This window comes from Carassius carassius, chromosome 7 (assembly GCF_963082965.1).
Source record: "Carassius carassius chromosome 7, fCarCar2.1, whole genome shotgun sequence".
Taxonomy (NCBI): Eukaryota; Metazoa; Chordata; class Actinopteri; order Cypriniformes; family Cyprinidae; genus Carassius; species Carassius carassius.
In genome coordinates this window covers 19,853-36,903 of record NC_081761.1, presented here as the reverse complement: position 1 = coordinate 36,903, position 17,051 = coordinate 19,853, and the positions used below count along the sequence as shown (strand labels likewise).

The following is a 17,051-nucleotide window of genomic DNA, read 5'->3' as shown; positions in this document are numbered from 1 at the left end:
TAATATTTAGCCATCAATTTTATGTTTACTTTGAAAAAAGAATTTAGATTTGTGAAATAAGGTCCTTTATAAACGCCTTACCCACAATTCCTTTTCCTCTTCCCTATCTGAAACGCCGCCATGAAGTGAGTGCTCTCTGTGTTCATCCATAAACATCTTTAAAGTTATCCGCGAGAAGCGCTTGTAGAAGTATTCAGATGTTAATAACAAATAAGATGTAGCTATTGTAACACTTATTTTTGTGCAGGGTCGAGTTGTGCAGTTTTAGCGGGTATAAGATCTATCCCGGCCACGGCCGGCGCTACGCTAGGATCGACGGAAAGGTAAAAGCGCAAACTATACGCGTGTTTGATTACAGTGCTGTGGTTTAATCCGTGTTTATCGATGAATGGGTTTTAGTGACGTGAGTATTTACACTTGGCAGTCTTTAGTTTGGTTCTTTAGCCTAGTGCTAGCCTGTTGGCTAACTACTGTCCTGAGAGAAACATCATCTGTGATCTGTGTTGAGACTGTTCTAGTCTCAGATGATCTTTGACTGCAGGAACGGAGTAAATGTGTTCAATCGTCTGCTCCGTAGGTGTTCCAGTTCCTGAATGCGAAGTGTGAGTCAGCTTTTCTGTCCAAGAGGAACCCCAGACAGATCAACTGGACGGTTCTGTACCGCCGCAAGCACAAGAAGGGCCAGCATGTGAGTCTGAGCCACACTCGCGCCTCGAAATAACCTAACCCTAACACGGGCGCCTCGAACCTCCGGGACCCAGACACAGAGGGGACGTAGAGTTATAGTGAGCACGTTTACATGCACTCCAGTAATAGATCGGTTATTTTCTTGTAGTGACGTCAAAATAATTTGCGTATCTGACTCTGATTATTAAATCTGTTTGTCAGTTGTAATGTTAAAGCTTGCTACATGTCAGCGTGAAACGTTCAGCTCGTATATTATCCTCTCGTGCAGTTATAAAGCAGCATTTCACTTAATCACTTCTGCACGAGATGAGAACACTTATTTTCTTAGTCATTAAATAGTTTTTGTTTCCTCCTTTCTTTACTGCAAAACTTGTACTCTGTCTAGATGCACTTACGTCTGCACTAATGAAGTTTTCCTGTCATGTTTCACACAAGCGCACTTCAATAAGCCGACGACGTGGGTTATTATTTAGATGACCGCACTAAATGAGGGATAAAAACTACCAATGTCGACCGGTTTATGTTTGCGTAATTTGAGCTTACTCCGATAGAAGAAAACGGGTTACCACATTTACATGTCCACATGCATTTTCTGCTTGATCTTAATCGTTTTAAGAATGTGCATGTTAACACTCTAAGAGACTACATTCAGTTTATTCAGCAGATGTTTTGTGTGTAGTGTTGACTGACTGAAGCAAGCTTGTGCTCAGATGTGTGTGTTTGCTGCTTTAGGAAGAGGTGAGTAAGAAGCGCAGTCGTCGTGCGGTGAAGTTCCAGAGGGCCATCACCGGCGCTTCACTGGCTGAGATTCTGGCCAAGAGGAACCAGAAGCCTGAAGTGCGTAAAGCACAGAGAGAGCAGGCCATCCGGTGAGCATTGCTCTTATTTTGTAGTCTCAGATGTTCAAATAGTTGTTTTTGTGTATGTATCTTTTTACGGTAATGCAACTGGTTTTGCAGAGTTAACTTCATTACAAGTTTGTGCTGCATGTTTGACACATCAGATCTGACCCTGGAGCGTCACTGTCCTGCAGTTTTAGCTCAAACTGACCTGAACTCTGAGATTTGAAGAATACCAAAAATCTTTTTTCACTAAACTACTTTAATGCGTTTAATTGACTAACAGTATTTTCATGTAATAAGTGAATTTTAAGTTGGTTGTGTGACTCCCTTCAGAAAGTCATTGTGAATAAGTGACTGTATTTTTTTGGTTCTAGATGTTAGACTCCAAAACTTAACCGGATATTACATTTCTTTTTAAAGTGCAGTTTTTAAAATCTTAAATTGGCTTTGTGTGTCACAGGTTTGTGACTGGTAAACGCATTGAGACGAGTGCAAACAAAACTAAACATTTCCTTTCTAACAGTTTTTGATCTGATGTTTCAGGGCTGCTAAGGAGGCCAAGAAGGCGAAGCAGGCCACTAAGAAGCAACCCACTCAGAGCGCCAAGGTAAAAGATGGTTTTAAAGGGATAGTTCACTCGAAAATGAAAATAAGCCCATGTTTTATTCACCCTTAAGCCATCCTAGGTGTATATAACGTTCTTCTTTCAGACATATCATTTCAGAGTTATATTAAATGTCCTGGCTCCTCTGTCACCCGCCGGAACACAGTTCTCTCGTGCGTATGACAAAGCGGAAACTAGAGTTTAGGGTTTATAAAGTTTTAAATATAAACTGTTTTCTTGAAGAAAGGCATCGATTCATTCAGATGGCCTTTATTCACTCCCGGAGCCACGTGAGGCACTTATAACGATGGGTTGATGCTGTTTATTGAATTTACATTTTTCTGAGACTCTTATCCAAAGTGACTTCCATTTGGGAGATACATAAAGTAATTCTTAAACAAGCAAACAGACACAGGAAGTGTTTGTAATAACAAATTATAGACATTGTTCAAATAAGTACAAGATTGAATAAGGAATAAAAAAAAAAAAAAGTTTTTACGATGAAGCCATGTAGTTTTGAAAGAGATGAGTTTTCAGCTGTCGCTTGAAAATTTGTTAGGGATTCATTTCGGATGGGGTGGGAAGATCACTCCACCAGCCAGGAATGGTGAACAAGAGTGTTTTGGAAAGTGTTTTTGACCCTCTGTGATGGTTCCACAAGGTGGCGCTCAATTGTGGATCTCCGACTTCTGGAGGGGATGTGGATTTGTAATGGTGAGTGAAAGTAGAGGATGCTGAGCTTGTGGCTGTTCTATATGCAAGCATCAGTGTCTTGAACTTGATGCAGTAGCCAATGCAAGGAGATAAAAAGAGCTGTAACATGGGCTCGTTGAAGACGAGTCATGCCGCTGTATTATGAAATTCTGCTGGACTATTGAATATCGACATTCACTGCAGTTATAAAGAGCCAGGACATTTGTCTGTAAAAGAGTCATGAACACCTAGGAAGACTAGAGGGTGAGTGAATCATGGGCTAGTTTTTATTTTGTTGGGTATACTATTTTTTTAAGAATTGTAAAAGATGTGAAGGATATAAGCTACTCTCCAGCTTATCTTTTGTAAGTCAAGTCACATTTATTTATATAGCGCTTTAATCAAAATACATTGCGTCAAAGCAACTGATCAACATTCATTAGGAAAAGTGTCAATAATGCAAAAAAAACAAAAGTGATGTATTTTGTGTGGTGTGACTGTTTTTTTTGCCCCTTGAGGCGTTGCAGTGTGACTGATTCTGTCACTTCTGTGTCATAAGGTGGCATAGAGTAGAAGGACTATGTCTACACCTAGTACCCTTAATAATGGGTGCTCAGTGTCATTTATAGCCCTACACATTATTGCAAAACCAAATGTAAATCCTTGTGTTTGAATGTCCTTCATGTCATCAGTGAGGTGTTTGTGTTGTTTTTAGGCCCCTGCTAAAGCTGCAGCCAAACAGAAAATTGCCAAGCCCATGAAGACCAGCGCTCCTCGTGTTGGTGGCAAGCGCTAAGCTCATGTTTTGGTGTTTGGTGTATCAATAAAGCTTTCACTATCAACCTTGAGTGTCCTCAAAGTATTGATTTAATTAATGTTCAGTGATAAAGACTAACAATGTTAACACTCCACTTTTTTTTTTTAAATAAGCTCATTTTCCAACTACCTTAAAGTTAAACAGTTGAGTTTTTCCATTTTGTAACCCATTCCGCCAATTTCGGGTTCTGGCGGTAGCACTTTTAGCTTAGCATCGATCATTAAATCTGATTAGACCGTTAACATCTCGCTCAAATGTCCAAAGACAGAAAAATTATGACAGTAAATTATGATTTTCTAGGCTGATAAGGTTGTATCATTCTTGGTTTAGCGTTATTAAATCTAGCTAAAGAGCATTCCATATTAACTATGTTGCAATATTCAATAACCACAGTCTTGATGTCTGGCTTAACCTGTTAGCCAGCTCCCCCCCCCCCCAATTATGAAAAAAAAGGTGAAAGTGACGTGACATTCAGGCAAGTATGGTGACCCATACTCCGAATATGTGCCCTGCATTTAACCCATCCAAAGTATACACACGCACCCGGAGCAGTGGGCATAGTTTATGAAAAATGATGCCCAGGGAGCAGTTGGGGGTTTGGTGCCTTGCTCAAGAGCTCCTCAGTCGTGGTATTGCCGGCCCGAGACTTGAACCCACAACCCTAGGGTTCAGAGTCAAACTCTCTAACCACTAGGCCATGACTTCCCAAAAAAGGAACTCACACATGAAAGTGCCCTACCTAAATTAAAATTGTAACAGTTCTTACTTCAGTGTGTTACACACATAATTTTGGTGTCTTTGAAAAGAAGACTCTTTGGGCTGTACTTTTTATCAATAATGCTCAAAAATATTAAAAGTTATAGACACTGAAGTGCCTAGAAATATTTACCACACTGATTATTTTTTTTTAATATATAAAATACATTAAACCAGTCCTGGAGCAATCTAGAAAAGTAATGGGTTGAAAGTCAAATGTCTCATGAGTATATATTTCAAATCTGAAGATGATACCATGAAAAATGAGATTCCTGCAAACATTTTTACGAGACTATGCTAAGTCCCCCCCCCCCCCCCCCAAATATAAAAAAATACTTACCAACTGTATTGAAGGCTTTTACAAACTATTTAGTCATTAAACATACCACTGCATATTTTACAATTTTAAAATACAATAAGAATAATTTGAGTAAAAAAAATAAAATAAAAACGATTTAACTTTGTATGCCAATAACAGAACATCCTGGGATTGCTAGAAATGCAGCATTTACAATAAATTATGGTCATATACTCAATTATCATGTGCTGATGCCAGTTATAGAGATGGTAATGATATAAATGCGCCATAAAGTCAATAAATCACACTCTTCCTATAGATCGCATTCACATCGATAGCTGGGATTACACCGTAATAGCGAGCTGATTTGTACTCAAACAGATGGTAATCATGCAGATACAGGCACATTCGAAATAAAACACTCTCAAACATATATAAAAAATGTTGAAAAATAAAATAAAAAGGTGATCAATAAGTTCCGCCTCCATCAGCTGACAGGTGCGTCACGAGCCATCACGAGAGACCGCCATAATTCAAATAAACAATCTTTTGTCTATCTTTCACTTTTTTCTTTATTGATCATCTTATTCTGTTTGTGTCACTGTACACTGCAAAACCATGCCATTTTTACTACCGAGACAGTTTCTGAGCATGAGTTATTCCATAATGGACACAAACAATACTGTCCCTGAGGAACTGAAACGTAAACAAAGGAATTATGATCCATATTAGAACGTTATTGGTTCGTTGGACTAAACGTGCTTCATGAGATGTCGTTCAGTGTACCTAACCCATACCCTTATATTTCTAACTAAACCGGGATTTACAGCTGTGGATGTGTTTATGACTCGTTTTTACGACGAATCTGGTATGTACTGCATTTTCATTCTTCATGTTTTGATGTGTACTGTTAAACAAATCTAGCAAATACATTCTTTATAAGCTTTCCATTGAAAAACAGCTATCTGTCGTCAATGCTTGAGCTTAGATCTTTATAATGATATATAGTTTGTCAAAATTAAATTTGTCCCATTTCATTTAATCTTTTCGTAAATATTGACACGTGCAAACAAGGGGAGTTGAGGATGCCCTCGTCCAGGTGCAGGTTAACAAGTTATTAAAAAGACAGACAATACATGATTAGAAACATGATAGTCAAATGTGTGGGTTACATATATGATATGGAGTCAAGCAAAGCACTGGTATTTGTGTATAAGTCCTTTTGAGTTCATTTTGGTGCATCTATATCTGTAAAAGACAGTTTCTCTGACATTCCTTATCATAAGGTCATTCTGAGGTTAAAAGGTCCCCTTAAATGAATTTCAGTCTGGTACTTGTCTTGTAGGTGGGGGAAGTCAATCCAAAGATCTTCTGATCATGATTACTATCATGGGTTTACAGTGTGTGTGTGCGTTCACTGCTCTGTGTGTGTGCACTTCGGATGGGTTAAATGCAGAGCACGAATTCTGAGTATGGGTCACCATACTTGGCTGAATGTCACGTCACTTTCACATGTGATGGTAATGCTGTGCATCTCTTTGACCATAAATCTGGATTACTTGCCCCACATTTGCCCCACATCTCTTTTCTGAATTGAAATAGTCAATTATTGTTCTTATGGTATTAATGATAAAAGCTGTTCTGTGAAAGGGTTGGTTATCTTCCTTCAGACTGGTGCTAGGAGTTGATTTACAACATCCTGTTGCCTTTCTGTGGAATTCGGCTCCTCATGTTTCAACCATGCTCCCGATTGAATCTTTAATTTGTCTGGTTCGGGTCTTATATGCTACACTCTACAGGATCAAACAATCCTACCATTGGGTGTGAAGGTAGTGAGTTGTTCCATGAAACTCCATAAGCCTTAGGGTTATGAGGAATAAGGGAAAAAAAGAAAAACCAGGTATGTCAGTATGGTGACCCATACTCAGAATTGGTGCTCTGCATTTGTCAATGTCACCTTTATTTATATAGCGCTTTAAACAAAATACATTGCGTCAAAGCAACTGAACAACATTCATTAGGAAAACAGTGTCAATAATGCAAAAATGAGAGTTAAAGGCAGTTCATCATTGGATTCAGTGATGTCATCTCTGTTCAGTTAAATAGTGTCTGTGCATTTATTTGCAATCAAGTCAACGATGTCGCTGTAGATGAAGTGTCCCCAACTAAGCAAGCCGGAGGCGACAGCGGCAAGGAACCGAAACTCCATCGGTGACAGAATGGAGAAAAAAACCTTGGGAGAAACCAGGCTCAGTTGGGGGGCCAGTTCTCCTCTGACCAGACGAAACCAGTAGTTCAATTCCAGGCTGCAGCAAAGTCAGATTGTGCAGAAGAATCATCTGTTTCCTGTGGTCTTGTCCTGGTGCTCCTCTGAGACAAGGTCTTTACAGGGGATCTGTATCTGGGGCTCTAGTTGTCCTGGTCTCCGCTGTCTTTCAGGGATGTAGAGGTCCTTTCTAGGTGCTGATCCACCATCTGGTCTGGATACGTACTGGATCCGGGTGACTGCAGTGACCCTCTGATCTGGACACAGACTGGATCTGGTGGCCACGGTGACCTCGGAACAAGAGAGAAACAGACAAATATTAGCGTAGATGCCATTCTTCTAATGATGTAGCAAGTACATAGGTTGTTATGGGAAGTGTATCCGGTTCCGGTTTACCTAATTAATGCAGCCTAAAAATCCTTTAACGGATTTGGATAATAAAAGCATATTCGTTTGTTATGTGTATGCCAGGTTAAAGAGATGGGTCTTTAATCTAGATTTAAACTGCAAGAGTGTGTCTGCCTCCCGAACAATGTTAGGTAGGTTATTCCAGAGTTTGGGCGCCAAATAGGAAAAGGATCTGCCGCCTGCAGTTGATTTTGATATTCTAGGTATTATCAAATTGCCTGAGTTTTGAGAACGTAGCGGACGTAGAGGGTTATAATGTAAAAGGAGCTCATTCAAATACTGAGGTGCTAAACCATTCAGGGCTTTATAAGTAATAAGCAATATTTTAAAATCTATGCGATGCTTGATAGGGAGCCAGTGCAGTGTTGACAGGACCGGGCTAATATGGTCATACTTCCTGGTTCTAGTAAGAACTCTTGCTGCTGCATTTTGGACTAGCTGTAGTTTGTTTACTAAGCGTGCAGAACAACCACCCAATAAAGCATTACAATAATCTAACCTTGAGGTCATAAATGCGTGGATTAACATTTCTGCATTTGACATTGAGAGCATAGGCCGTAATTTAGATATATTTTTGAGATGGAAAAATGCAGTTTTACAAATGCTAGAAACGTGGCTTTCTAAGGAAAGATTGCGATCAAGTAGCACACCTAGGTTCCTAACTGATGATGAAGAATTGACAGAGCAACCATCAAGTCTTAGACAGTGTTCTAGGTTATTACAAGCAGAGTTTTTAGGCCCTATAATTAACACCTCTGTTTTTTCAGAATTTAGCAGTAAGAAATTACTCGTCATCCAGTTTTTTATATTGACTATGCAATCCATTAGTTTTTCAAATTGGTGTGTTTCACCGGGCTGCGAAGAAATATAGAGCTGAGTATCATCAGCATAACAGTGAAAGCTAACACCATGTTTCCTGATGATATCTCCCAAGGGTAACATATAAAGCGTGAAGAGTAGCGGCCCTAGTACTGAGCCTTGAGGTACTCCATACTGCACTTGTGATCGATAGGATACATCTTCATTCACTGCTACGAACTGATGGCGGTCATATAAGTACGATTTAAACCATGCTAATGCACTTCCACTGATGCCAACAAAGTATTCAAGTCTATGCAAAAGAATGTTGTGGTCAATTGTGTCAAACGCAGCACTAAGATCCAATAAAACTAATAGAGAGATACACCCACGATCAGATGATAAGAGCAGATCATTTGTAACTCTAAGAAGAGCAGTCTCAGTACTATGATACGGTCTAAATCCTGACTGGAAATCCTCACATATACCATTTTTCTCTAAGAAGGAATATAATTGTGTGGATACCACCTTTTCTAGTATCTTGGACAGAAAAGGGAGATTCGAGATTGGTCTATAATTAACTAGTTCTTTGGGGTCAAGTTGTGGTTTTTTGATGAGAGGCTTAATAACAGCCAGTTTGAAGGTTTTGGGGACATGTCCTAATGACAATGAGGAATTAATAATAGTCAGAAGAGGATCTATGACTTCTGGAAGCACCTCTTTCAGGAGCTTAGATGGTATAGGGTCTAACATACATGTTGTTGGTTTAGATGATTTAACAAGTTTATACAATTCTTCCTCTCCTATGGTAGAGAATGAGTGGAACTGTTCCTCAGGGGGTCTATAGTGCACTGTCTGATGTGATACTGTAGCTGACGGCTGAATGGTTGCAATTTTATCTCTAATAGTATCGATTTTAGAAGTAAAGTAGTTCATAAAGTCATTACTGCTGTGGTGTTGGGAAATGTCAACACTTGTTGAGGCTTTATTTTTCGTTAATTTAGCCACTGTATTGAATAAATACCTGGGGTTATGTTTGTTTTCTTCTAAAAGAGAAGAAAAGTAATCGGATCTAGCAGTTTTTAATGCTTTTCTGTAGGATATGTTACTTTCCCGCCAAGCAATACGAAATACCTCTAGTTTTGTTTTCCTCCAGCTGCGCTCCATTTTTCGGGCTGCTCTCTTTAGGGTGCGAGTATGCTCATTATACCATGGTGTCAAACTGTTTTCCTTAACCTTCCTTAAGCGTAAAGGAGCAACTTTATTTAAAGTGCTAGAAAAGAGAGAGTCCATAGTTTCTGTTACATCATCAAGTTGTTCTGAGGTTTTGGATATGCTAAAGAATTTGGTTACATCAGGAAGATAACTTAAAAAGCAGTCTTTTGTGTTAGAAGTGATGGTTCTTCCATACTTGTAACAAGAAGTAGAATTTACAATTTTGGCTATATGAATTTTGCAAAGAACTAAATAATGATCTGAGATATCATCACTTGGCTGAATAATTTCAACACCATCAACATCAATTCCATGTGACAGTATTAAATCTAGAGTATGATTTCGACAATGAGTAGGTCCTGAAACGTGTTGTCTAACACCAATAGAGTTCAGAATGTCTATAAATGCTGATCCCAATGCATCGTCTTCATTATCAACATGGATATTAAAATCACCAACTATTAAAACTTTATCTGCAGCCAGAACTAACTCGGATGTAAAATCACCAAACTCTTTAATAAAGTCTGTATGGTGCCCTGGTGGCCTGTACACAGTAGCCAGTACAAACATAACAGGGGATTTATCATTAACATTTGTTTCTTTGGATAATGTTATATGAAGTACCATTACTTCAAACGAGTTATACTTGTAGCCTGCCCTCTGAGAAATCCTGAAAACGTTGTTATAAATTGAAGCAACACCTCCACCTTTGCCTTTTAGACGGGGCTCATGTTTATAACAGTAATCTTGGGGGGTGGACTCATTTAAAATAATGTAATCATCAGGTTTTAGCCAGGTTTCTGTCAAACAGAGTACATCTATATTATGATCAGTGATCATATTATTTACAAAAGGTGTTTTCGTAGAAAGGGATCTGATATTCAATAAGCCAAGCTTTATCATTTGTTTATCCATATTGCTTCTGTTTTTTATTTGTTGAACCTCAATTAAATTGTTAATCTTAACTTGGTTTGGACGTTTTTTGTTTTTTCTAGTTCGGGGAACAGACACAGTCTCTATAGTGTGATATCTAGGTGAAAGAGTCTCTATGTGCTGAGAATTAACTGACCTCTGTGACAGGAGGCAGCTAGCAGACGGTCGGTTTAGCCAGTCTGTCTGCTTCCTGACCTGGGCCCCAGTTAGTGAAGTATAAACGCTAAGACTATTTGCCATATTTCTAGATTGAAGAGTGGCGCCACCCCAGGAGGGATGAAGACCATCTCTTTTAAACAGGTCAGGTCTGCCCCAAAAGCTTGTCCAATTGTCTATGAAACCTATGTTATTCTGTGGGCACCACTTAGACATCCAGCCATTGAGTGATGACAATCTGCTATGCATCTCATCACCACGGTAAGCAGGGAGGGGACCAGAGCATATTACAGTGTCTGACATCGTGCTTGCAAGTTCACACACCTATTTACGTTTAACATTAGCCAGCACTTTTAAATTTGCCAAGATGTCAGGCGCTCTGGCTCCCGGTAAACATTTGACTATGGTGGCTGGTGTCTCTATATTCACGTTCTGTACAATAGAATCACCAATAACTAGAGCACTTTCATCAGGTTTCTCAGTGGGGGCATCACTGAGTGGGGAGAACCTGTTTAATGTTTTGATCGGAACAGAAGAGCGGTGTTTTGACCCACGACTACGCTGCCTCACCGTCACCCAGTTGCCCTGCTGCTGGGGCTCTGTTTCCGGAACCGAACAATGTACAGGAATCCCTGAGCTAGACGCATCCAAAGCCGTATCTAGAGCCCTAACATTCTTACTGTCCTCAATTAAAGTTTGGATGCGTGTCTCTAATTCTGAAATCTTCTCTGTCAGCCTAACTATTTCCCTGCATTTATCACATGTGAATCCCTCATCAGCGACAGAGATAGATAAACTGTACATGTGGCAAGAGGTGCAAGAAACAATGATAGGAGAAGCCATTACTCACCGTGCTTGATGAAAATTCTTACTGCCGTTGTTTGATGAACTTGTGAAAAACTGGAGCGAGGGAGAGGAGAAAAAAAAAAAAAAAAAAAAAAAAACAGCGATAGGTTCGAATGAAAACGCTAATGACAAGCTAACGAGTGCTAACGCTTTGCAGGTGTACTGCACTCACGGAAATAAAATAAAAGTGAACGAACAAAGTTAATCTGATAAGATTGATCGATAATATCAGAAATATGGTGTGAATTAAGTTATATTTTACCACTTTAAAAAAACAGAGAGTGATATTAAGATAAAGATTCTAGAGAAAAAAATAAAATAAAAACAGCTACACGGAGCTACAATTTGCTACAGAAGGCCAACAGGAAGTAGAGAAAACACTGTCCAACAGCGACACATTCAGCCATGGGTATTGAGAGCACTGTTCATTCACGCCCCCCATCTACAACTCCTGCCAGCACCAAGACTTGAACCGGATAACTAGTTCAAGTCTCCAACCATTAGGCCACAGCTACCCCTGTAAAAGTTTGTAAATTATTAAATGAATATAAACCATCTTTACTATAGATATTTCCCAGTGTACAAATTCCCTTAGAGGCCCAGAGTGGGCATGTGAAAGGTTTCTTTCATGTCAATAGTATAAGTTACCTTTATTTATATGGCGCTTTAAACAAAAAATATTGTGTCAAAGCAACTGAACAATATTAATTAGGAAAACAGTGTGTCAATAATGCAAAATGACAGTTAAACGCAGTATATAGATTCTAATGATAATGCAAATAATAATGGTGAAAGAGGGCAGCCTCGTCGTGTGCCCCTCTGCAATGGAAAAGGTAAGGACTGACATATGCCTGTGATAACAGAGGCCAGGGGAGTTTCATATAGGATTTATATCTTAGATAAAAAATTTTGGACTAAATCCCAAATTTTTCATTACTGCCCACAGGTATGGCCACTCCAGCCTGTAAAAGGCCTTTTCTGCACCCAGAGAGCACAGCCTAGGCTTCAGTAAACAATTCTCGGAAAAATTGGCTTATATAAAAAATCAGACTGGAATCAGTGATTTGGAAATATTTATTTATTTATTTATTATCATTTTGTACATTTTTCCAGTTTTTTAAAAAGTAATGTAAAATAAAGAAAACTGAACGGGTGTCAGTATTAAATGCATGCCTTCCATCTGAAAAGGACAGCATTCCAAATTAAATACCTATGTCATTAATTTTAACCAACAAAAGACGTTAAATAAATGTATACATGTTAATTAAAACCTACAGTATCTGAAAAATTAGTTTAATTTGTATCTCTATTGTATTTGTCTTATTGTGCATCTTTAATATATATATATATATATATAGGTAGATAGATAGATATATATATATATATATATATATATATATATATATATATATATATATATATATATATATATAAATAATATTTTTTAGAAGTTGCTTCTTTTTCACTTCTGTTATGGATAGCTCACCCACAAATGAAAATTGTCATAATTTATTCAATATTTTCCAAATGTATTCCTAGATTCAAATTTCTCATAAGCTTAATTGATTTGGTCTAAAGAGAGAAGAATGAATGATTATTTTAATTTGAAAACTACATATAAATTAGCTACCACTGTGTTAATGACTTAGCATCATTCCAGGGAGGCATAAGTGCCTTTCACCCTGTTACAACTTGAAACGAACCACTGAAACGATTTTGGAAACATTATTTTAAGGTAAAAAAATGTTACATAGTGTTGCTTTAAGTACATTTTTATGGTGGCTTTTAATCTTGCATCAAATAGTGAACTGCATACCGTATGCAGACTTGCATTTACAAATCACCAGCAGTAAATATTGTGCTAGTTCTAGTATTGAACTACAAGAAGCAAGAAAGTTGCAAGCCTTTTATTAGAGTTATGTAAAGCTTTTAATGGGACAGTTAGGTCCTAGAGATGTGGTGACAACAGCTGCGCAGAGGGGGCCCAATTAGATTTTTTTGTCATGGGGCCCAAAATTCCTGGCAGCGCCCCTGTAAACATCGATCGTTTGGGACGGTGGAGTTGTGCAACACAAATGTGGTCAGCTTATTCATTTTGTTTTCTTTTGCTCCATGGAGTGAAGTAGCCACAAGTTTTCGGCTACAACGAACTCAAGCCTCGACTTAGGCCTGCAACATGAACTGTGGTATTTCCTCATTTGATTTCTGCCGGCTGTAATTTTAAAATAAAATAAAAAGTTACTTTGACAATCTTCTTTTGATTGTTTACCAATTAATATTCTTTGTTTATTATTGTATTTAATTTTCAGTAAAAGCCTTGGTCATTTGTTAAATTGTTGTTGCAGTTATTATTTAATTTCCATTTATGGCTGTGAGTTTATTTAGGAACAAAAGCAACCTGATAAATCATTTGCCCTAAAAGAACTCAGGTTAGCTTTCTCCCATAAATTCATTAACGGGGGCGGTACATCTGCCATCTCCAAAATGTAAAACAATCTGAGGATGTTATCTGCTGCCAAACGACCCCTAATAAAGCCTTTTTGATCAAAATGGATTCATTTATCCATTAACTTTTACAATTTAGCACAAGAGCTTTAGCATATAATTGAATATCTCCACATATCAGTGACAAGAGGCGATAGCTGGCACTTTCCACGGGATTTTTTGCCATATTTTAACAGTAATAATTGAAGAGCAGTCTTTTGATCCATATGAAATGTTTTATGTTCTAGAGCATAGTTTATAGAATCTAATATTTATACTCCTACTGTGTCACACAAGGCCAGATAAAGCTCAGGGGGATTTCCATCTGAGCCAGGAGATTACCCTTTTTGAAGAGATTTTACTGCTATCTTTAACTCCTCCAGTGTTAGGAAGTCCTCCAAAATATCTATATTTGCCAATTGCTATTTTGGTAAAGCAATGCTATCAACAAAGGTTTTACATTTATGCAAATGTACAGGATTATCAGAAGTGTATAAACTCTTATAAAAATCATAAATTACCTGATTTATTTGGGCTCTGTTACAAAATCACCCTCATTATTTCTTAAGGAGTTTGAGCATTTTGCCTCATTTTGTTTCAGTTTCCAAGCCAACAACTAACAAGGTTTGTCTCCCTGAAGATAATATTTTTGTCTGGTTCTAGGAATGATGAACTCAACTTTATGTTATGCAATGACAGAGAATTATATTCCCCCCTTATATTCCCCCTTTATAATATTACTTTCTTGCTCTGTGAATTGTACTTTTTGTTGTCCCTCCAAAGTCTCCAACTCTTGTTCAATATCCAACAGTCTCTTTGTTCTCAATGCTTTCAATTTTAAAGAGAAAGCTATACAAAACCCTCTTAGAAAATACTTGCAAGTTTCCCATAATCTACAATCTATTAAGACTGTGTCTGTTCCCCGAATAGTGAGGTCAAAATATAAATTTAATGTAGGATCTAGAAAAAATCTTATCGTGATTAAACCAGAAACATGTAAAGTAAATGAACAAAAACAATTTTTAAAGTTTGGGCTCATAAATATTAGATCACTCACACCCAGAGCAGTTATTGTAAATGAAATTATCACAGATAATAGTTTTGATGTACTCTGCTTGACTGAAACCTGGCTAAAACCAAATGATTATTTTGGTCTAAATGAGTCGACTCCACCAAACTACTGTTATAAGCATGAGCCCCGTCAGACTGGTCGTGGCGGAGGTGTTGCAACAATATATAGTGATATTCTCAATGTTACCCAGAAAACAGGATACAGGTTTAACTCTTGTGGCCTTGTTCTAAAGTACTGATATTCAGTGTTGGGAAGGTTACTTTGGAAATGTAATAGGTTACAGATTACAAGTTACCCTGTTTAAAATGTAATAGTAGTGTAACTTTTTCAATTACTTTATTAAAGTAATGTAACTAATTACTTTTGAGTACTTTTTGATTACTTTTCTAAATTTGTGAAAATTAAAGAATAATAAATAAAAGCATACACATCAACATAAATACAGTTATCTAATAAGCATGTGACGTATTCTGTGTAATAAACTCCTGAAACATTGGTGTTTTTTTAAACTGCGGTCTCTTTGTATATGATGATAGTTTTCTCAAAATAAGTAAAACGCACATGAAGTGACACAGAGCAGTTCTAGAAATTATGTTTATGTGCTCGTGTACTCCTATATTGAGGCAGCAGAGGTTGAAAACACTGCGAGCTTCAGTAGGCCTATGTGTAGTAAATGAAACCATGTCTTTGCCATTAATTTACAGGAGGGGCGGACTGGGAAAAAAATTCAGACTGGACAATTCAAACTCATACAAACAAATTCATGGACAAAACTATTTTTTATCTATTTTAAATCTTTAATTTGGGGACATGCAAAATAATCAAAAGTTCTCTCCTGAACTGCACCTTCACTTCCATTCTTCTCTTCAGTCTCTTTATTTATCTCTCTCATGACTTTAATACTCAAGATTGAACAAAACTATACTTTACAATACAATACTCTACAATACTACAATATCTTTATAGAAAAATCCTAATACTGTACACGAGTCATATTTTTCCCTTACAAAAATTAACCATGCTTTTATTAGCCTATATAAAAGTAAAATAACCTTGTTTCATTTTTTTTTGCAAATGGATTTGTATTTATTTTTAAATAAATACATTTGTAAAAAATTTTTACATTTTTGTTTATCACAGTTAAACAATATTAACCATTTTCTCTGGATTTATAGTTAAATATTAAAATGTTAATTTTCGTAAGGGTTGTGTTGTTGTCTGTCGTAGCTCCCTGTGAGGGACCAAGCAGTCAAGGGCAAAGAATGCAGGATTTCCAAAAACAAGAAAATGATTTATTAAATGCCAAACAAAATTACAAATTAAATTACTTGAAAACTGAACAAAATAAAGTCAGGTCTAGGCCCAAAAACAGGGTCAACTGAACAGAACCAAACTTAACAGTAATCAAAACCAAACTAGACAAAAAGAAACATGACCTCTCAAATGACACACATGGGGAACTTATATACACAAAGGACTAGTCCATTACACATACACAGGGAATAACACCAACATTACTTAACACAATTCAAATAAATAAAGTAATAAATTCAGAAACATAAATAAATGGGTCATCCACAAAGTAATATAGCCAAAGAATCATACTCAACAAAATATACATAGAATTATAATAACCAAATAAACAGATATAATTAATCTGGCACCCCCAGCTAATTAGCAACATGGTTTAATCCAACAGAACAAAATGGCAGCCACTGACGCCAGCCGGTCCTTTATCGGAACGGACCTCCACCGAAGCGCTACGTCCCAGACAGCACCAACCCTCCACTCTTTCCACGTAAGAACTTAAACTCAAAAGAAATAAATGTTAACATGCCAGTAACAACTAGAAAGTGTGCACCCAAACTAGAAATTTATGGCAGAAAACAAATTTGGAAATAAAACAATGAACGTAAACTAAATCTGTGTCTGTCATTATTATGAAATATGCGAATAGCGTGATCTGTAACCAAGGTATCTGTAACAAATGTGTCATGAAATACTAAACATAATCTAAAATAATTGTGTAAACAACCCAGAAAGAGGGATGCATGTGTGCATGGGTTCTCAGTTACTGCCCCTTTGGTGTGGCCACGTCCTCGGCCATCACATTCCCCTCCCCTTCAGGCACGTCACTGACACACCGAGAGAGGAAATCAGCCGTAACATTGTCTTT

General features: G+C 37.5%; 1 protein-coding gene and 1 non-coding gene across 2 annotated transcripts; both read left to right on the top strand.

Moving 5' to 3' along the window:
- Positions 1-47: 47 nt before the first annotated feature.
- On the top strand, positions 48-3,669 carry LOC132143301 (large ribosomal subunit protein eL24-like). Its single transcript, XM_059553414.1, has 6 exons — positions 48-125; positions 248-323; positions 578-688; positions 1,420-1,556; positions 2,073-2,136; positions 3,542-3,669. Exons 1-6 carry the CDS (start codon positions 121-123, stop codon positions 3,620-3,622), a joined length of 474 nt encoding a protein of 157 aa, XP_059409397.1. The 5' UTR covers positions 48-120; the 3' UTR covers positions 3,623-3,669.
- Positions 3,332-3,464, top strand: LOC132144363 (small nucleolar RNA SNORA17). The gene has a single exon (XR_009434353.1). It is a non-coding gene; the product is annotated as a small nucleolar RNA SNORA17 (small nucleolar RNA).
- Positions 3,670-17,051: the final 13,382 nt, after the last annotated feature.